The sequence below is a fragment of the Haemorhous mexicanus genome, chromosome 15 (genome assembly GCF_027477595.1).
Source record: "Haemorhous mexicanus isolate bHaeMex1 chromosome 15, bHaeMex1.pri, whole genome shotgun sequence".
NCBI lineage: Eukaryota > Metazoa > Chordata > Aves > Passeriformes > Fringillidae > Haemorhous > Haemorhous mexicanus.
Genome location: NC_082355.1, coordinates 13,687,936 through 13,711,143, shown reverse-complemented (window position 1 = coordinate 13,711,143; position 23,208 = coordinate 13,687,936). Strand labels below are relative to the sequence as shown.

General features: G+C 39.5%; 1 protein-coding gene across 8 annotated transcripts in view; it reads right to left on the bottom strand.

Annotated features, from left to right (window-relative positions):
- The window catches only part of TENM2 (teneurin transmembrane protein 2), a 612,765-nt gene that overhangs the window by 319,716 nt on the left and 269,841 nt on the right, over positions 1 to 23,208 (bottom strand). For 3 of the 8 annotated variants that reach the window (XM_059860588.1, XM_059860592.1, XM_059860590.1), the window contains exon 1: positions 14,009 to 14,597. The exons of the other annotated variants lie outside the window; for them this stretch is intronic. In XM_059860588.1, coding sequence (XP_059716571.1) covers positions 14,009 to 14,054 — 46 coding nt within the window. In that variant the 5' untranslated portion in view covers positions 14,055 to 14,597. Of the gene's footprint in view, positions 1 to 14,008; positions 14,598 to 23,208 lie in introns of those variants that run through there. 8 annotated transcript variants of the gene reach the window in all.

Genomic DNA, 23,208 nt, shown 5'->3' with positions numbered 1-23,208 from the left:
GGAACATATCAGAACATTGCTTTACAATTATGTATGAGGAACATCAGTATTTGAACTGAAGATATACTTTCCCTTTCTAAAGCAGAAAAAATATAGTGTGGAAGCCAACAGTGACTCTTCCACTTTCTGATGGTCAGAATGTTGGCATTTCATAAAAGTCTATGTCTGGCTTTCACACAGTCAGAAGCATCTAGAATAGTCAAACCTTCTCTCTGAGTCAGATAATTTGCTGCAGTGTCACTTTTGTCTCTCAAATGCCAGAGTTACCAGAATACAAATTCATTGACAAATTCAACTCAATGTTTTCATTAAAAAGCAGAGCAACTGATGCAGACAGGCTTTGTGTTAATGTAGTTGAAAGGTTTTATTTTTTTCCCCATCAGAAGGCAGCGAAGGAATAAATATTAAAACACTCTACATGTGCCACCACACAGAATTATTGATATCTGGAGAGCTCTAGTTTAATATACAGGTATTGCAAACACATTGCACAAAACCTGCAGCTGAGCATGGGTTTGGAACACAATGCTGAGATTGCATAGGAAGCACTTCTACTTGGCAAGGAGGATATTGCATTACTCAACCCTGAATGAATTCAGAGTATCATGAACGATATAAAAATAATGAAAATTCCACTCTGAGGCCAGAAAGGCTCCCTGCTTACACAAGCTCATGAGAAATTCTACAAGAAATCAAACAAGTCACACTTGGGATAACTATGGCTGGTAAACAGTGCTCAAGCTCCCATAATCAGAAAAGGGATATCCTGTATAAAACCAGTTTTGAGTTTGACATGGAAAAATATGAACAGAGACTGTTGTCCTTTGCCAAGCTCTCTGAAAGGTCCAATCTCACCGGTCAGTTAACCTCAGCTCAGAACAACTACTGTTTGCACATTTCTGTGAAAAGATTGTTAGCTGGTCACCAACACACAAAAAAATCTCAAGAACTAATCACCAATTCTTATTTATTAATAGAATTGTAGGTGGGCAGATGATTTTTCTGCCCTCTAAACATCAATTTCGAATAGACATCCCTGGGAAAAGATCTCTCAGACTTCTTAGGGTGGACTTTTCAACTGATCAATGTGAAACTGCAGTTCCTGCTGTTTAAAACAGCAGGGGTGGGAGGCAGGAGCAGGATGACACCTTTCAATCCTGGGCCTCCTGTTACCTTAGCAGACCTTTTCAGAAAAATAACAGACATTTCTGCTGGCTTACAGCTAGAACAAAGATAATCCTCACTCAATTAGCTTAGTGGCTTTTCCCCCATATGGTATGCCAGGATAAAAAAAACTGAAAGCAAGAATTAATTTACAGGGGGTTTGTGAGATAATAAGCTCAACCTTTCATGTTACCTGCCTTTGCATAACAAGGCTCTACCCTTCCCAAATTAGTTCTAGGAAGGAAGTTATTTCCAACGTGACCAAGAGCAAACCTGTGATCCAAACCACAACAGATCATCTTGCTTAGCCAACAGGTCCAGGGCAGACAAAATGTAAGAGCCAAGTACAGCCAGAAGAGCACAGTGCATCTCCTGAAACACACCTGGAGCAGCAGGTTGCAGCCCCACACTGCCCACAGCAGCCAGGCATTTTGGGCCTCCATCCTTCATTCAAACCCATGCAATGAAACCATGGAAGGACTTTTGTTCTGCCACTGAAATAAAGAACTGTTTAGTAACAGAAGCATTCAGAAAAGTCACATCAGCTGCACATAGGTCCTTCCAGCAATCAGTTTTTTTCAGGGGGTTTAAAAGGACCAGCCTGCTTGCTTAGATTTCCATCTTCCTTTTGAGCCAATTTAAAGTACAATAAAATGTTACTGAGCCCAGAGAGAAACAAATTTCAGTTCAGAAGAACAATTACTAATTAGATCAATGATCTTCAACAGTCAGGTACACTTTCATTACATTACAGAGCCTAGATTGCAACCTTCCACTTGAGTTATTAGTCCAGGGTTTAACAACTGGCCTCTAAACCTTCATCAAATTTATTTCATTCCTGACCAAGCAATTCTTAACCTCTCTGTTTGGCTACCTCCACCTTTGCTGAGTGTTTCCCCAGTTTTACTTTACAGATTAAAATGAAAATACTGCATAGGCTTTATTAGATTCTGCTCTCTTATTTGGGATGAGACATCAATGTTGTTTGCTAATTTAAAAAGCAGCTCTTTGGCACAAATGGTTTATTTGTTTGTTGTTTCCCCTCTCCACCTCTCTGGCATATGTCAAATGTTTAGACAATATGATTTTGATGGCAGATTAATTTTAGTACTTACAGTACAAGCTCAGCTTTCAGACGCAAAAAGCAAACTAAAATAAACTTAATTGTTTTAAAGTTTGGGTTTCTTTCTATGGTTTTAATCACAACCTACTTAAAATAACACTTGTACTTGAAAAACAACCCCCAAACACCACAAATCCACACCAGCACTTCCCAGTATACAATGCATTCTAAGTCAGCACTTGAAAAACATATAAACAAAATATAACAGTGTAGGTTTGAAACAAAACTGCAGTGAGAGGCCTTCTGGGAAAAAGGTCTTCTGCTAACTCTATTCCTAACGAACTGCAGACTACAAAACATAATCCAATATAAAATCAAGTTTCAAATTAAAACTGGGTTGTACAGGAAGCACACCACACACGTGTACTGACACATCTGCAGTGATCACAGAGGCTGCACCTCCCTGCTGGACACACAGAACAGCACTGACCAAATGGAGCAGGGCTGAGGGCAGCAGCAGTGAGATATTCATCTCTCTACTGGACATGATACCCCTGAAAAAAAAGGAGCTTTTCAGATGGTCCTGGTTCACTCCAGCACACACTGGGCTCTGCACCTGCACCAGGCAAACTCTGCCACTGCTCTGCTGGTCAATGCACATTTCCTTGTCCACACAAAAGTGTGAGCAGAAGTACTGCAACGCTGCCCTTGGTTAAAATTTTGTGATTACAATGATTATTTTTAGAACACCTTTATTGTAAAACCTTGTTTATTGATCCCCACCATTTTTATACATCAGAGTTGGCAATTAATTGGGATTTATACCAGTACAGCTACTTTGTGATTTTTTGGTTTGCTATGCTCTGAAAGGCTTTAGCCTTTCTGAAATGAAAACAAAGCCTAAATTAAGAAATGCAATATATCTTCCCTCATTTTATTGTTATTACATAGGTCCTACTTATTAGAACAAAGACTCATTCTGAGATTATGTAGAACAAAGCTGTTTTCTAAAGTAAGCACATTTCTTCTAGTAGAATCTTGTTTAAGTTTGTTCATAAGCAAGAAGAAAACCCTTAAAATATTTAGATACTACAGCTTCCTGTAAGTAGACTATAATTAGATGATTAACTCAAGGAAGCAGATCATACCTTCCCACAGACTTGTTCAGCACTTAACAGAACTAGACTGACCTACATGGACTCTACCCAATGCAGGGTCAAGAAGAGGGTGCTTTCAGGAGGGAAAATAGCTTTCTGACAAATCAGTTGACTTGGTTCCAGCTATAACACTGACCTACTTGTACAGCATACTGCCAGGCATTTAAATTTCACTGCCTGTAAAAGAGAACTTATCTATTCCCCAGGAAAGAAACTGGGTTACTGGTCCCTGATTTTCTAGTTTAAGAGAACAGATTATCCATGTGCAACTCCCACAGCAGAAGAATCCAGGCTCTCTCTTTCCAGCCCTCATGGGAAGGGGGAGCAATTGTGATGTTCCGTTTGGGGAAGGAATGAATGCAGAAAGACCAGGAGGTAACCAATCAATTCTCTCCAAGACCCAGCAGTACCAGTGTCAGAAAACTGATCTGACCACAGAGGAGGAAGTGTGTGTGCAACAACTGCAAGGGCCCACAAACTTAACGAGGGAAGACTGCAAAGATGAGCTGATCAGTTTTTATACAGCACTTGATCTCAAAGACCTGGCTTCTGCAAAGATGTCTCTTTTGCTTTCTTGGGCTCTGCTGCCCAACATGCAAAAGGCACAAATAAATACAGGAAGGACATAAAAGGCTGCTCACATGACCTTTACTGATTATGCTTTAAGCAGTAGTCACACATTTCTCTCCTATCAGATTCTGCTCTAGCCCTTCTCACTGTTTGCACAAAAGATCCTGGTTATTCATAATAAAGCTGTTGAATTTATAGGTAACACAACAGTTGAACCAAACGCAAACACTGAAGAAAACAAAGGAAAAGTAGTTATGAAGACTCCAATCCATACAAATATCTCCAGGTTTCTTAAATAAACAATGGTAAAATAACTGCCCTAACAATCCATTTCATCTTGATTTTAAAATAAAATTATTAGCTAGAAGCACCTCATGAATCAAACTAACCCCAACTCAACAGGCTATACACATCAGTGTATCAGATATTGTTTATCTGAGTTACCCTGACAGGTCCCTCTCAGCTGATCCTGCAATATCTGTTTCAAATAGTCCCCTTTTTGATCCTGTTCTGAAATCAGAAGCAAGTTGCCTCTAGCATTTGGAATTTAGTTGTCAAATCAATCTCCATAGAACACTTAGGGGGGGGGGGAAATCATATCAGGTGCTGAGAAAATTTCCATATTGGCCTCATGCACAACGGAAGGCAGACAAACCCCCTGCACATGACTGCTTCTACTCCCTCTTAATGCTTCATATCCCTTTCTAGTGAAAACTTTAAAGAAATTATTCCTCTAGTAAGACTTACTATCATTGGAGGTAGGTTATACAGATCAAAATAAACAACCATCATTTCATAATACAGAAGTTTCACTCTTACTCTACCTCCTCACTTGCCTTACATTTTGGTTTACACTTTTCACACTGAATTTATGGGGAAAGGAATAAGGTGCTTTCATATATTTGGAAACCAATCAGAATCTTACAGCATTGATGCAATTAAATAATTAAAAATATAATGATCTTGTCTGAAGAGGTTTTTCAGTATACCTCTTGGCACATGATAGCACTTGAAAACTCTCCTAGACCACAGCCTACTTGGCACTTATTTATCAACTTGGTTCTGTTGTGTTTACAAAGTGGAGCTAATGAAGGAAACCTCAAGGGGTTTTGGTGGGTTTTTGGAGCTTGGGGGACTTGCTCTGGCTGCAGACACTCTCCCTGCAGGAAAGAAAAGACTCCCAGGGAATGATAAAGGACTCACTGTTACACTATTACAGGAGATGAATTGCATTAACCCCTGCCCTTCCCCATTGTACTTGCTGCCCACTGAAAACAACAACAGAATTACTAAAATCCCACACTCTCTAATGGGATGGTAATAGGATTCAGAGGCCATTAGGGTAAAGGCAATCCATATTTTACAGTTTAATAAGCTCTTGCTGAAGATGCTGGATCCCTCTTCAAAGCCAACAATTACTGATTTAGTATTAACAAATCCTCAACTGTCAAGACTGCAGAATGCATTCAAGATGAAGTCAACAGCTTATGGTGACAGACTTTAAAAATGTGTGCAGAAAAATGAAATCACTTAAATTGAAATAATTTGTAATTTTACAGTGATACTGGTTATTACTGTCATTTCACATTTCTCTAAATCCAGATCTCATGGTTACTCAAGTTTGCACATAATTCAGAGTTCTGTGGTGTTTGTTGTAGAAGCCAAGAGCTTTTGTCCTGTTTTCTAAGCATACACCTCACCTCTCTTCCAGCTGTGCTGGAACACAACAAACAACTATGGGACCAACCGAGTAATAAAATCAAGTTCTCCACAATCACAGGCAACTGCATAGACAATTCTTTAATATTCTGATCAGGTATGACTGGATTGCCTACTAGGCTGTGGACGCAAAAGAACCCACCATTTCCTAATAGCATGCCTTGAAGCATAGGGTGAACAAGACAAACTAATTCTGCATGCTGTTTATTGTTCTTTACAACCATTGGTTTATTTATTTCTGAAAGGCCTTTAAAAACAAAACTGTCTTATCTCTGTTTTTGCTGTATCCAGTCATTTCCCATTCTCTTATGTAACTGACTGGGGATATGAAGAACAATCCACTCCTTACATTCCCTGAAACCAAAGGCACACCTCCACCATCAGTGCTGCTGGATCTAATCCCCACCTTTTCACTATTCTTTTGCTTACACTTCTTAAATGGGGAAAAAAACCCCAGTGATGACAGATGCTTTTTAGAAGTGATAATTCTGAAACTCAGTTTTGTCCCCACAAACATTAACACAGTTCTGAGTCAAGTAGGTAAGAGCCATTGTATCTAAAAATATGGACCATTACTGTTATAATTATTTTGTGCCTAATCACACAAACAACAGGAAAGCAAAATAAAATATATCATCATAAACCAACTAAACACAAAGGCCTGCCATCATTTCAAATTGAGGAAGCCAGTTCTTCACCATCTACAGAGGTTTTCATATCAACAGATATTGCAACTTCACACACCAGAACCATGCTGATCTTCAAAAGTTTTATGTGCTGTTTATGTGGAGAACTATTAGACTTCATTAGCATCAATGCCCCATTCTCTATTTATCACAATGTATTAATAATGAACCCAAGTACATATTTTATGACCACCACAATGTTATGTTAAAAGCATAAATTTAATACCAACTGAGCTGGTAGTTTTCCTGTTTCTCCATAAGTTGATTAACTGAAGTCTGAGATCCACTTCCACAACTTCATTTTGTCACATCCAATGCATAAATAAAGTTTTCAATACACTCAAAGAACAGTGGGAAAAGGATACCAGAGTGATTCCTGCAACAATTGACTCTGTTTAGCTCATCATTAAAACAAGCTGTGTAAACTACTTTGAAAGATGTCTTCCAGAATATCTAGGGAGATCACAGAGATTTTTGAAGCATAGCTTCCAGGCAAACTAACAAAAATAACCAGAAGGCAAGTAAAAAGGGAATTGACGATCTAACTAATTCCATGACAGGAATTGTCCTATCAATATTTTACAATGCAAAGCAGAACTACAACATGAACAGAAGAAAGATGTCAAATACCACCCAAAAAGGCTCTTTAGGGAGAGAAACGGAGAGCATATGAACCATTCATTTCTAAGGACCTATATCTATATATATAACAATTTAACTCCACTTAAATCTAACCCCATTGTTTACAACACAACAATACAGATGTGCCATTGTGACTCAGCCTGACTCTGGGGCCAGGATTTCTTTCAAGTCTAGATAATGTAGTGCTGGAGCATGTCCAGAGCAGGAAATGGAGCTGCAGAAGGGTCTGGAGAGTCAAACAAGTGAGGGAGCTGGGGGTGTTTGTCCTGGAGAAAAGGAGGCTCAGGGGCACCTTCTGGCTCTGAACCACCCCTGACAGGAGGGGACAGCCAGGTGAGGGGCAGGCTCTGCTCCCAGGGAACCATCATCAGGACAGGGAGAAACGGTATCAAGCTGCACCAGGGGAGGTTCAAGAAAACACTCTTCACAAAAAGGGCTGTCAGGCATTGGAAGGGGCTGCCCAGGGAGGTGGTGCAGTCCCCATCCCTGGAGGTGCACAGGGAAAAACTGGGTGTGGCACTCAGTGCTCTGGTCTGGCTGTCACAGTGGGGATCAGTCACAGGTTGGACTCAATGATCTTAGAGGTCTTCTGCAACCTAAATGATTGTGTGAACACAGTTTTTTATAGAAAACAGAACCTTCAACCACAAATTGATCAGTGAATGCAGAAGATTTCATGTTAGAACGTGGTGAAAAAGGATGAAAGCATTTCTTAAGGCTGCCCATGGCTAACACGATAAACAGGAAGAGAAAAGAGGCTGCCCACACGAGCCTTGATTTGCTTTGCATTTGAAACATGCTGCCTTAAAACACCATTTGAAATTTCATTTCAGTCATTCCACAGGATCCTCTCAGAAAAGGTAGCAAGGAGATGCAATATAATGAGCTATAATACAATAATCATGCTTTGGATCTCTGTCAAGTTTCTCAGAACGCAAATGAGCATTTATCAGGAATTTGCCCCAAACAAATAATTTACTCTCATTTCCGCAACACGACAGACATGATTCTCCTCCATTCAGCTCTTTGTTAACTCTGATTAATTACTTCACTTCCAAATTTCATTAGAAACATATTCATCTTTTTCTAGGTTGCAACAACTGATATGCTGCATCTCAAAGTCTCCTATTAGAAAACTGAACATCTGTCCATTCCTTACATTCTACTGACCTCTAGAGACTGCATGTATATATGTATAGCACATATACATTATTTATGTCCATGCACTCACACCAGAGCAATCGTACAATAGGCTGACTTGAAAAGAAATCTGCATTCAGTAGCTGATGTTACAGTTTTGACTTTAATCCCCCACTGCTCTCAGAAATGTTGTCTTTCCTGCAAAAATATCTTGCTGGTTTTTCTCCCTTCTTCTCTGTGTGTCCTTCCAACACAAACACACCACACCTTATCAATTATGTACAGAATTAGGCTACAACCATCAACATCAATATAAATCCTGAGATAAACCAGGTTTCATTCAGCATTAATATCTGCTGGGGAGGGAGTGCTCCACATCAGACACACTGAGTTACTAAAAAGCAGACATTACTGTGTGGGGAGAGGAGACCAGTCTCTCCCAGCTCAGTAGAAGCCTTGTTCCCCCACCAAATGATAACATCTTGCAGCAGATTCCTTGTCTCCATTCTGCTGCCAGGCAAAAAAATCCTCCACAAAAGCCTGTGTTGGGCTTGACATTTAGACCAAAGAGAAAGGACTGAGGGAGTTGAATTTGTCAACTAAAATCTATTCAAAATAGACATTAATCCAGTAACAAAGAGAAATGAGGGGAACAGAAGAGACTATGTTCTCCCCTAACAATGTTAGAATAACTGACACTGTTCAGAGCCATTACTCGGTGGGACTGTGTGGTCAAGTACAACAAGAGGAGTAAGCACAAATATATACAAAATTAACAGGTGACAACTCAAAGGCACATTGTCCAACTGAAAATACTCAGTATTCAGTTCCACAACAAAATTCCTGGCAAACATATATTAGGTTTTCTAACACTTCCAATGTTTCATAGAGAAGGCCCACATATAAAACACTTCCATATGATTTTATTCCTGAAATCCCACAGACAATGGTAGGTTTAGGAGAACAACCTGAAAAAAAATGGCCTGCTTCAAAAAAGGTTTCTCTAAAAAGCTTTTTAGCTTTTTAAAAATAATTTATTTCTGAGGGCAGCCCTCTAATGCAGTGTTTTACCATGTTATAACCATATTCCACGTGATAACAGAATCCAAATCTTATTTGATTTGGAATCAGCTATGAGCTACAGGTTGAATTTTATTTAATCAAAATAAGCTATAGATAGCAACTGATCTCTGCATCTTCCAAAATTGCATGCATAGAGTAAGAACTGTGCTAGCTAAATATATTCTACACAATACAGCCAAAAGAACTTACATCCCATACTTTGAGTTACTGCATCATTCATGAGGAAAATATATACAACCATGTCGTCCTGTAGAAGATTTTTAAGATGACTTCATTGCCAAATCCTATTTCTGGTTTTTAAAATCACTTTTTTCACATTTTTATTTACCTATTTTAATGTACTATTGCAGTCTCTGATATAGATGCAAGCCTCACAAATAAGTCATTAAATTACTATTATCTGCAGTACATTTTCCTGTGCACTCATCCCAGCTTTATATGTCAATAACTTACTGCAGATTCCTAGATATATATTCCTCCTCAGTTCCAATAAGGTGAGACTAGGTAAGTATTTTTACATTTCTAATGGGCTTAAATTAAAATACACAGATTCAGATTTTTGACATTGTTTATACATAGACAGAGACAAACCTAGAAATGCACTATTGCTGCTACTGATAAATATGGCACTAAACTCAATTGTGGCCAGAATTATTGACCCTGTGCAGCTATTCTGAGCTTTCAGGAGTGATATCCTAAATAAAATTCCAGTATACAAGTATGCTTGCTTTTCTCCTCATGACTTTGAGAACTGAGAAACACAAAGATAAAAGTTTATTCCTTAGGGCTATATTGTGTCATAAGCCTTTAAACTGAATTTGCCAATGTTTTCAACAGGGAATTCTCTTTAGAAACTGGTGACATGTTACAATCTTTTAAACTAAATTATGTACCATTTCATTGAATTGACAAGTCAGAGTGAGGAAGGTACAAGAACATAATTCTGGTGATGTTCTCACTGGAAAAAGTCAGGCTTATTTTTCTGAATGACACAGAATTTTAAAAATGTCAAAGTGCTCATGAACCTTTGGCCATGGCCAAGACACAACATTTAATGGCCATGGCTAATGGTCTCTAAAACAGTGGGAACTGCTAAGCTGGAAAACAAAACCTACTCCCCATTCAATAAATACATATAGTGCTACATTTCCTGAACTACACTCATGAAATGCAGAAAGATTTCATTTCCTCTGCATACCAAGCACACAGACAGTTTTCTGAAGGTTAAGGAATTACCTTAGCATGTACACAGCTGTGTGCAGGCACAAACTGAGCAATAAATTAAAGAAGCAGAACATTAAGGAAATCCCTATTAGCAATAACAAACTTATATTGGAAATAAAACCCCAAACCAAATAAACAACAACAACAAATCCCCAATCAACCTAAAGCTACTCAGATTAAAGACTTTTTGGCAGATGCATCTGCAAACCCCATACAAATATTAAATCTAAGCCACAATAAGTAAATAGCATACAATGCTAATTACATGAGAGATGGCTGTAGAGATCTGCCACACATTTTTCTATGTGCATTTTTTTCCCCAATTATAAGCCAAAGTTGAAATTTTCTTACACATTAAGTAGAAATCAAAATAAAAGTATGCTCCTATGTATTATAAAATTCAGTCAAACATAGTAATTTTAAATCTAAAAAATGAGATCTCTAAAAGTCTTCAAACAATTCTTGTTTGTCTTTTTTTATTAAAGGTGCAGATAGGTACAAACCAGTTGCACACAGAGAGATCATATTTTTAGCATGACTAGTCTAAGTTTTGCATATTTATCCTGCTTTACATGAGCAGCTAGGATTGAAGAAACACAACACACATTAGTGTTTTGAATTTGAAATCAGCCACGGTTGATGATCATCTCCAAAAATAAATATTCCCACAGATAGAGGTCAGTGCTTGCCTGAAATTGCATCAGTTAGTGCCTGTATACTAAAATCCTCCACTCCTTTGGGACTGCTTTATCATTTTATCAGATTAATTAAACCAGTAGTTTTAGCATAGAACATCACAGTTTACTACTCACACATTTGCCATTAGGTGCTTACAATTTATTGATCTGAGAAGGCTTCTCTCAGAGCTTAATCACATAAGAAGATGGTAACCCACAATTGTTATTAGATAAAAAAAGCACACAAAAAATAACATACAAATTAAGAAGGTTTTTTTTTTTTTTTTGTCTTTTATGTGATGATTTGGTAAGATCTTGCTGTTCTCAAAGGAAAGCAACTTCACTGCACTAGAACTCTAATTTTGAGGTGGCGTGCATTTATTTATCTTAGTTTATAATTATCACCTGTATTTTATGGCTTTATTTCAAACAAAACAAAAAAACAAAACACAAGAAAAAAGCCCCTAACTTTCAGGGATGTTCTTTCAGCCCTTCCTTTAAGAAAACACAGATCAAACATTGTCAATAATAGTGATAAAATTTGAAGAGGTAAGGAAAAACTAAAAACCTTTAAAAAAGACACATGGTTGTATCTACATGTGCCTCATTTCAGCACGTGTCTCTTCAGGTTTTCAGGTGGAATAGCATCTGCAATAATGATGTAAAAATTACTGATCTCCTATTACGGAACTACCAACAGCCTTGAGGTTTTTCTTTGGTTTTTGTAATCTCGCTGCATTTCTTTCTCTAGATGAAGTAATCTTAACTTTGCTCTCCAGCAACATCTACTGGAACATCAGTAAAATGCTGCTATTTCTATTAATCACCCATTTAACATCTAGCAGGGCAGAGTTAGCAAATGCCAAAAGCAGAGATAAATGCTCTGCAATTCAGATCCTGCATTCTGGGCTCAAGCATATCAAGGTGGCTCAGCCTGAACCTTCCACTTTACTGCCATTTCATAAGGACCTAAGTCTTCATGACTAATTCCTACCAGAATCCATCTACTATTTATACTCAGATATGCTTTATTTAAGTCACAAAATACCATTTAAAGTACCACATTACATCCAGGAGTTCCATTTTTGTCAGAGAAGTTACTCCTAATTTCAGTTTGACCCAACGTGTGCTTAAACAGAACTGAAGCATAAAAAGAACTCGGAAGAACATACAGAAACATTTTGAAAGGTGAAACAGAACTGGAATGGCAATTCTAATGCCAAAAAATAAACAAGTTCAGCAAAACCATAGTTAAAAAGTAAAAATAGGCACAGCAAAACAGTGAAACATTTCCAAGTTCTTATTTCAAGCCTTCAGAGAAAAAAAAAAAAATTAAAAAAAAAATCTGTCCCTTGGTATGAGGATGAAAGTGCATGATTAACTACCACTGAAGGAAGGAGCAGGGCTTGAAGTCCCCTTCACCCAGGGAGACTGTGCTTCCCTGGGGGCTCAGTCCCTCTGAGCCAGTGCCTGCTCCAGGCAGCCCTGCACACACACCAGCCCTGCTGGGGCACGGGCACTGCAGGCTGCACCCAGCCCTGGGGGAACCTGCATCAGGACCAAAGTTCTCAAGGAAACAGGCTCATTTCACTCTGCAGGGTGCTCATCTGTAGGTCTGCACCACGACATTCTGCCCACCCAATGATGTTTATGACAGCCTAAGAAGTTAGCTTCTCCCAGCTCTGCTCAGAGCCAGCCAGCAAGTGCTCCACTTGGCAAATAACTCTGATCACTACAACAGGATCTGCTTCCTTCCCGAGCCCTAATAATGGTCTAACTCTCCTGGACTGCTTGCTCACTCTTCAGTGTGACAATGAAATTCAGAATATCACTGCTGCTCAGAATCCCTTCCTCCTATTTCGAGTCAGTTTGCTGATATAGAGAGCAACTGTAAAATGTAGGGAGAGAAAAAAAAGGCGCTAAAGCCAGTGACGAACAGAAACAGGCGTCCCAATAGTTAAATATTCCAGCTGTGAATAAAAAGCACTTACTAAAATTATTTTTGCCTTTTGAATCCCTATAAAACCTTAATGTATTTTTATAGAGAATAAAAGGGCACGTTTCCCAAAACCACAAACCCTTTAGGCTATAGAATTTTAGATTATCACAAGACTTAAGTTCATAGGCTTTGCCTGATAAATTAGCTCCTCTCAATAACTGTTAAACAGAAAGCCCTTTATTGTAATCCGAGTGCACTTGTGGACAGCACTTTCAGAGTTAACTCCATTTGACAACTGACATAAATCCATTATTCTCATTTGGTGATTGCCTTACTAAACAGATGCATTTTATGAGTTTTAGTCACGTATTTCATTCAGGATGCTACTTAATCTCAATTTACAAAACATAAACACGAAATAGGTTTTACAGGATGTCTAAGAGGGTACAGCTATTCATCCAACAAAATGCCAGGCAAACAAACCATATTCACCTAGACCTAAACTCAATGCTGGATTTTACCTTACACAATAAATAGTAAATAAGGAAATCATTTTTTTTAATTGAGCTGTTGCAATCAAATTGCAGAATGCAAGCTCCCGGAGGGTTCTAAGACTCTAAAGCTTTTCTTACACTGAGATTTCAGCACTGAATTTAACCTTAAGCGAAGTCCAGCTTTCACAAAAGCTGGTTCTCTGATTTATTTTGATACACAGACAAGGGGGGGGGGGGGGGAGAGAAACAAGCAGTCATTGTGAATACAGTGCCTTCAGAACCCCGTCTCTAATTCAATTTACAGCACAGACTTTACATGTTAAACAAAAGGAATCTGATACCACACCGATGCTGCCTCTTGCTGCAGTTGCCTGCCTCAGTTACCGAAGGCTGAAATCCACCGCTCGGAGCGAGCACTCCATAAAACATTCGCATTCAGACACTTCTTACCTGCCTCAGTTGAAGGCTTCCTTCCCTTGTTAGCAGTATGAAGCATCCTCCAGCCTTCCCAATCCTTAGCACCGGCCTCGAACTGCACAGCCAAGTCCCCTTTTCGCAAGAAAACGCTTATTGAAAGTGATTAGTTTTTGTTGTCCCTTTTAAGTCCCTCCTGCGGGAAAAAGCCGGGGAGCGATGTGACGCCACCTTTTAATCTTTGGCGAGAGTGAAAAGGCAGAAAAGGAGCGCTCGATCAAACTGAGCTTCACACATGACTAAAACTCGGCGGAGAGGCTGCGAGCTCTGGCTGAAGCACCACTAGGCGTGAGTGTAAGAACAGAGAAGAGGGGAGAGTCAATGAAATGTGACAACGTATGTGCATCAAAGACGGGGAACGGGGAGAGAACAATGAGAGAGGGATCGCGACAGCAGCGAGCGAAGGAGCAAGAATGAGAACGGGAGGCAGAATAAGCGGGAGGAAAAGAGGAGAGTTTCGAAGCAAAGAATTCGCAGAATAAAGCCAAAGTGTCTGGCAGCTTCTGTTTTTATCTCAGCGAGCATGACATACTGCCTCTCTCATTTAGCAACACATTCTTGTCTCTTCCAGGTTTGAAAACTGAGATAATCACAGTGTGTGCCTGTTCGCGCCTGACTGGCACACTTGTGTGCAGCGTACCTGAGATGCCCCCCGACCATCTCCTGGAGATGCATTCATATGCAATCAAGTCCATATATTCATTAGGAGAGACACCTCCCCCCGCCCCCCAAAAAACAGGAGCTGCTAATTTCTCCATTAATTTACAATACAGTTTAACTGGCAGATGGAATTCTACTTATAACTACTAACAAACTGCCACTGATAAACAAATGAACTGAACAAATGTTTAATGTTGATAACTGAGTTATCATAGCAACAAAACATATTAGCCTTGATAAATCTGTTTTTTAAAAAGATATTACAGACACTTAATTTTATTAATCCTGGAATTTCTAGATGAAGTTGCTCTAAAGTGGTAGGAGGAGAAGAAACTTGACTCAGGACTAATATTTTTAAAGGAATGCATCAGACATATGTTCATATTTCCAATGTTTTTAAAAAAATGAGTAACAAGCTAAAGCCCAAATTTCAAATTTAATCTTGAATTCCCATTAGAAGAGACACATTAAGTCCTCATATAAGTAGGGTTCATTTTCATGCAAGATGGCGGTGGAATGTGTGTGGATTGTTTGGATCTTGGGTTGGTTGGAGGTTTTTTTCCCTAACTACTACACGTAACATCAGGGCAGCCTCTGTGATTTGCTTTCTTCATACCATCTACCTTTACATGGTCAAGGCAAATGGGCTTGATGCCAACTGGCAATTGGTCAGCTGGCCCAAAGCACACTAAGTCCTTGTCTGCAGAACTGACACGAGCCCACAGCCACACTAGGATTTACATGGAGCCAACATGAAATAGGAAGAAACCTTAAAACAGATACATTTTCTTTGCTGCAGCACCCTCTTTGGGCTATGGCATCCTACCACGTCAACTGCATTAGGGGAAAGGAAAGAAGGTAAAAAATCTGGATCTAGCTCTGGTCTGTGCAGAAGAGTGCTCAGGAAAGCCACACAGTGCTACCTTCTGGCATCTGGGTCTGAAGGTACTCAGGTAGCCTAAAGGAATATTTCAACAGCTTTAAATAACTTGCTATCCTCTTTTGTAAGGGTTTTTCAGATCCAGAGAGGAGGTTATAAAGATGAATTCACAAATGATTATCAGGGAATCAGGGGTCAGTTTCAACCTCAGGTAATTCCATATCATTATTATACCACAAAACTTGTAAGAATTGATGTTTTTCTAGGAATGTTTGTCTCCAGAATCTCACCAAAAACCATCACAGTAAGCTCTGGACAGAGGGAATCCAGTTTTCACAACTGTATAGCAACACTTGTAAAACAACTCTTTAAACTTGCAAACCCTAACCTATTGAAAAATTTGTGATTTCTGCAGCATTTCACCTCTTTTTTTTTTTTTTTTTTCCCTGGAGACTGGGAATCCTCTGACTTAAATACAGATCCATTAAAATCAGATTCTCACTAACCTTCTCAAGCAGCTTTCATCATGTGAACTTAAAGTTACCATAAGGACAAAAATGTTCATGAGAACAATGGGCTTTGAAATCTCCCTGTGTGTGTACCAATGCAGCACTAGCTGACCCAACACAGTTTGTGTGATGGATCAAGAATTCCTTCGTGCTCTGCTGCTGTAAGGAGTCCAATGGATTCCTTACACTGTTTTAAAGGTCTCCTGTTTTTTGGAAATTAACACCACCTGAAATTTCAGGGGGACAGAAAGATCAGGGAGGAATAGAGATGCACGAGTTTAGTTATTGCATTTTTTTCCCAGAGTATTATTAGTAAATACTCTAAAGGAACTGCCTCACTACCTTTTGAAAAGAAAACAAGCAAAAATAAGTCCCAAGTGCTGTAAGAAGCTCCTCTGCTTAAAATGAGTAACAGGAACAATTAGGAGACAGATCTTTCCTGTTTCCCATTCATTTTGTATTTTCTCACCCTTACTTGTAAATTGCTTTTCTCATGCAAGTCTTGATAAGAAGTTTCCACATCTCTTACAATGTACTAGATTATATCCATGACAACAACTTTCAGGAAATGCAAACACATGCATACGTACTTCTAGAAGTATTTATTCATTCTCACAGCCCTATCTACAAATTCACAGTGGAATCAAATGGCTGCATTTGCATCCAAGGTCAACAAAACACTTGAAAACATGGATGCAGCTTGTTTGTTTTCATGAAAGGCATAAGACTGTGTGGCTAAAACCAAGCATGAGCTTATACATTGAAGAAAATAAATTGTTTTCTATAAGAACTGACCTTGTGTTCGAATTAAAAGTGTTTGGACACTGAACTGCTTGACTCCTTACAGCTCCAGTGAGCAAGGCAAGTCATTCTCCTATGGAAGTCACTCTATAAATCAGCCACGTTTCCACAAGACAGGCAAGGCTTTGATGATCATGAGTGAGAAAACTCTATTTTACTGCTGTTAAATGTGCTTCCACTTAAGCTTCCTCAAGCAGTACTGCAGGAGCACACCAGCACCACACCATTACAAAATAACTACACAGAAATGTACTAGCAATGCCATTTTGTGCAGAGATATAAATAGCTGATTTCCAGACCTTTGCTTACACTTTCACCATTACAGAGAAAATAACTAAACCAGAGCTTTCCCCTCAATCTTACCTGAGGAAGCCAGGTTTAAGTTTAATCACAGAAAACCTCTTGGTGCCATACTTGTCTACTCTGCCAGAAATCTGGATAGCTCTCCTGTGTGTTTTAGTCCACATGCAAACAAACCCTCAGTGACCTCTAACTTCTGGAGGAACAGAACAATTTTAGAAAATTCACCACACTGCTGTGTTTCAATGGTGCTGAGTCCAGCCCCATCCCCTACAAACCCTCTCTCAGGAAAACACAGGGCCTCACATGGGGAGGGAAAGAAAGTGGCAAAGGACTGGGGAAAGCACTCACACCTATCACAGGGACTCCTGGCCAGAAACACTCATTGCAAGTCCTTTGGAGTTGAAGGAAAAGCTCTTATGCAGAAGGCAAATGACCACTTTCTCTTAGCAATATCCTTCTGTATTTTGCATCTAGCAAAGACTTTCTTTGCCAATTACCTAGTTGGGTGGCACAACATTAATTTTTCCAGCCTTTTGGTTTTGTTTCCTCTGTTTCAGGCCTGAAGACAGACTGTCTCTGAGAGCATCTATTTTTTTCCCCCAGTTACATCTGTTGGTTTAATAAAACGTAGCACCTTCATCTCCCAAAATCCTGTTTCAATAATACCTTTGGATCTCTAACACCACAAGCACTATAAAATTATAAGGGCACAGTGTGGCCCTTCACCTTTCCCCAGCCTCCATTCCCTAGAACAGATCTGTTCACTGCTCAGAGGGGATTCAGGAGGAGCAGAAGGGATAGAAGGAAGGTAGAGCACACAAGAAAATCCCTTGTGTCTTAAATTGCCTAAACTTAACTTCCCAGCACCCAATTCACAATGAGAAATGCAGTTGCTGTGGTAAAAGAAGCAGCAAGATCAGACATAATTTTAGTGGTGAGGCACAAAATAAAGACCTTGCACAAGCCTAAGCTACAACATCCTGGCAGGGTGAAGAAAAACTGTGATGCTATTGCTGCTATGAATAATAAAACCACTTAAACTCTGCTTTTTGAGCATAACTGAATACATGTGATAGCATCATTATAAATTAAAACTGTTTATGACCTCCATTTGGTCCAAACAGTACAACCTTCCTCACTATATGCATGGTTGAACAAATTGATCTACAACTGCCTGTGTTACATGATAGAAGGGATAGCCAAGTGCTCTGAAAAGGAAACAAAAAGAAAACCCCAGCAAAAGCAGCTTGCAATGACTCATGCAGATTTCTTAATGGCTACTGAAAATAATCTTTGATTCCTATCATTGTCTACTCAGTAAGTGATAATAACTAATACCTAAGTTATTATTTTATTTACATAGTTAATTTCTAGTTTTCTATATTCCATAAAAAATAAGTGTTAATATGTTTTGAAACCAATCACTTCATGAATGAATGGAAATCAGCACTTCTATAAATTCTGCTAAAGTACTAAAATAGGAGATAATCAGTATGTTCTTGACTATTTGGGTGCAACATTTTCCAAGGACATGTAATTCCACCCCACCCTTGTATTTATTTGTAAAGACATAGAGGGATATGCATTAAAAATGACATTTCAAGAGTCAGACTTCTGTAGCACCAACTTGTTGTCTGCTTCATACGATTTCATTTAGAATTTTTCTCCAATTACAGTCACATGCTGAGTGAGGCCTTTCAAGAATCCTCAGTAGCTCAAACAATTCCTGAAGTACCTCCCACAGAAGATTTACATTGTTTAAACCAGCAGCAAACCGATTACTTTCATCTGTGCCTGAACGGCAGCCAGCTCAGGTGAACCTCCTGTGCCTCAATTAGCATTAGGGATGGAAAGAATAATTTACCTACAAGGTTCAGGTGTGCCTAATTCCTTCCTGCCACAGGCTGAGAGCTCCTCCATGCTCCGTGGGCACGTTGTGCCTGCAAAGACAAAGGCTGGCTTCCAGGAGGGCACTGTGAGGCTCCTAAAGCATGATCTTCACAACCAGGTAATTTAAGTTCTCTACGTGAAATACAAATCTACACTGAGACAACAGAGCACACAGCTTCACTGAGTGCACAATTTATGGCAGAGTACAGGGCAACACACTTAGAAACTGAACAAAGCCTAGTTTTACTGCCCAGTCCCCTGAATTAATATGCAACATTCATACCTTAAGTATACCCTTGAGCACTCTCTGAGCCACAGCTTTGAAGATGTGTTGGTTTCCTGTGCACTAACTTGACCTATATTCAGGCTGACTTCTATTCTGAGATTATTTCTGCTGTGAATTCAATTCCAGCCTCTATAGACACTGCTTTGCTACACCTATGATACAGATGGCAAAAAGCAGAAGGATGTCAACAAATTAGAAGGCCACTGCTGTCATTGCCTAACAACCAGGGTAATCAAAAAACTCTTTTTTCTTTTTTTTGTGAGCTGATCTTGACACAAGCACATTTCCTTGAAAATGTGGAAGCACAGAACCACATCTATAAACCTTTTTAAATTGTTTGCTTTTATGTCAGGATACAAAGGCCTGCTGCCCTGCTGGAGCCAAGTTTTATCTGTGCCATGAGCCAAGGATGCCAAAAAACTGCAAGAAATTACCAAAAAATGGAGGCCAGGAATAACTTTTTGTTTTCAGAATGAATATTTTATAAATGAATAAGTTTTTATTTTCAGAGTAAAGTTACAAGATGAAAACACAAAATTGGCTCTCTAATACAGGACACCACAGAGGAAGTGAAAAACAGCAACAAAGGTCTTAGATTTTTCAAACTTGCTCCTGTGTCCTGCTCCAAAGTTTTTGTATCAGAACTCCCCTTTTTCCACTATATTTATAGCACAGAGGTCTTACAGGATTAAGTTTACACCCTATTAGTAATACCTGACAATTCATTAACTGCTTCAAGTTGTTTCATGTAATGATCAAGAGGACTTGTATACCATAACAGAACACCTAAAATACCACTTCACTCATAAACCAAAATTGTCAAGCCCTCTGAGCTTACAGCTCAAAGACACCTTTGAGAACTTGCAAGACTTCCACTCCTGCACAGGTATCCCTGAGCCGTGATGAGCAGGAGCACTGCAAGGACAGGTAAGGCAGCAATGCCACAAGAGGGTACAAAAACCACTGCATGATCCCCACACACAGAACCCTGCTCACCACAGCAGTCCAGAGCTGCTTCTATAAACACTTCCATGCTGCATCTAGGCTATGACTCAAGCCAGTGAGTTGATAAGAAAAAGGGGAGGCAGGTTCAGGAAAGTTTGGTTTACTCCCCATCTGGTTTGCTACAGCACATGGAAGAAAATTCCAACAGGGGTTGACATGGCATAAAAAGCACCCTTCATTTGCCATTTCCTCAGCTCTCATCAGACATGGGACACTGGTTTTGGCAAACCTGTGGTATGAACCACAAAAGCTGTTCCTGCCTTTATCCCTGTCACACCCCTAAGAAAGTGCACACTGAAGCAAAAGGAAATAAAATTGCTAAATGTGAAGTGCTGATTAGAATGTTGAAAACAGCAAGAGCTTGATGTGATTGACCCTTCAGAACTTTAAGATACAGTATTTTAAGTAAATTGTTAAAAAATGACAGAAGTGTTCAAAAAAGCATATGCATATTAAAAATGCTATAAGAAGTGAGTATGACGTTACATTACAGATGATTAAATGTAAAAAAATATTTAAATGCACATTTTAGGTCTGATTTTATGATAACTGCTTCACAGTTCTGAAATGCAACCAGATCAGATTATAAATAGCAAGAAGTGGCTTTTCAGATATATTCATTCTGTTAAAATTATCAATAATTAGTAATATACTATATTTAAGGATGATCCCAATTTAATAAGAACATTCTTTTTTTTCTTAAGAATATACAGTTTTTGATTCCATGGAAACTCAATTGAGACTGTGCCACATCTTTCATACAGCTGACTAAGAGCACGGGTGAACTATCTGGCTGCTATTTGAAATGTTCTTCAACTTTATGAAGACAGACTCATTAAAGCAAAAGCTTCCTCACAAACAGTTTCTGACAAAGTGAAAAAGTAATTAACACAAAGAGAAGAGAGAACTATTTTTACTTTTACTATTTTTCACCCAGCCAGTTTATTACAGGCATTGTCATTTTTGACGTGCTCTCTCCTGTGACAATCACGGACGCAACTCAAAACTTTTATTAACAGCCAACGCTCTTTGACAATTACCTCACTCTTACTTATGAAATCTGGGATAAAATGGTACCACTTCAGGTTCTGAATACCTAAAAAAAAACCCCTCTGGAAGCTGCCAGGAATAGATATTAACTACACTATACAACGTGACAGAGTCACCACATACACTTCCCAGAAAGTGCTCATCTTAGTGAACACCAAAAGCACAACAATCAAGGGGTACAATTTTGTTAAAAAAATGCCAAAACCAAAAAATAACCACAACAACAATCCCAAACACACAACAAACCCAAACAACAAAGCAGACAGGCAATCTTATAGTGTTCAAATCGTTTAATAACCTCCATTTCCTCTTTCCTTGAACCTCCTGTTTGCTTTTTTTTGTCCCCTCTCCATTTAAACTCTGCTTGGTGAACTCAATGGAGAAACATGTGGATCCCTGATGAAATTTTATATAACCTTACTCATTATAGCTTTTTCTGCTGATTAAGGTTTCAAAGTAACTATAATAACGTACAGCAATACCATGCTGCTGCAGTTTTGGGGGTTTTTAGCATAAAGGATATGAGTGAAGCCAGACAAAGCATAAATCATAAAGCAGAATATCAGCATTCTGTTGCCCTTATCTCTAGTATAGCACCTAGTTTTTGTTTCAACTAACAAGTTTGCTGTCAGCCAAATTCACAGACTATTAATTGTCATCAACCAATACATGTTCGTGACAAAGAAACAAAACGTGTGAAGAAGCACATAGTACTGTGAATTTCATTTTCAAAACACCTCTCAGTGTGCTAAGAATTAGCTAAACTCATTGTAACATCATAAGTAATATCTGATCCAAGGCCTAAATAGTTCCAATGTATGTTCTGGTATTCACCAGAATGGAAATATTTATGCTTATCAAGAGGTTCTTTAGAAACAGTGAAAGGATATTATTTAAATACTTTCAACACCTGCTGATGCTTAAAGTCCACAAGATAAAACAAATGTTTACCATAAAGATATCAGGAGGAAACTTTTGGTCCTGGATAACCCACCCAAAACAAAAGACACAAGCATTTTTCTTACTTACAGCATCGAAACGGCATCCATGGAAAAACAGCAGACAGCCTTGCATCTCTGGAGCCTCATAGCACCCTGTATAACTCTGGCTGTGATGGTGACCCCCAGGCATTTGGGCTGCACAAACCAGCTCTGGGGCAGCCCAGGTTCCAGGCTGGAGAGCTGGAAAGTGCCCACACCTGTGGCCCATTAGCTGTACCTCCCTCAGCTGACCCAGGGACTGCAATCACCTCCACTGCAGGGACACCTGGGCAGGGAAACCACGGCCCTTCCCCACTGCCCAGGTGTGCCCATCAGGAGGCTGCAGGCAGCCCCTGCCCAGGCACACAGCCCTGGCACCTGTAGGGCAGCTACCTGCAGGAGCACCTCTAGGGCTTGGTCTGAAGGTCTCAAAGCAGCTCACAGAATTAGCCAAACACTCAAGCACTCTGCTGTGTCACGCTCTGAGAAATCACTTCTTGCCGAGATGACTGCTCAGAGGTACCCCAGTGACACACCTCTGCCAGAAGGGTCAGCAGGGAGGCTGAGCCTGCCAAACCAGAGCTGCACACTCACTGACCCTGTAACACAGTCACAAGTTTTGTTAGGAGGTGAGATGTTTACTGAAACAGAAAATAAGGAGGATGCCACTGCTCGAGCTATTCAGCTACAGACAGTGCACTGCCCCAAAACCATTGAAACTGAGTTTAACACTCAGCAGGATGAGGGATGGGAGGCTGGGGGTTTCACTTCGGGGCGTTTGTCCCCAATGCAGCATTTGCTTAAAGCTGGGC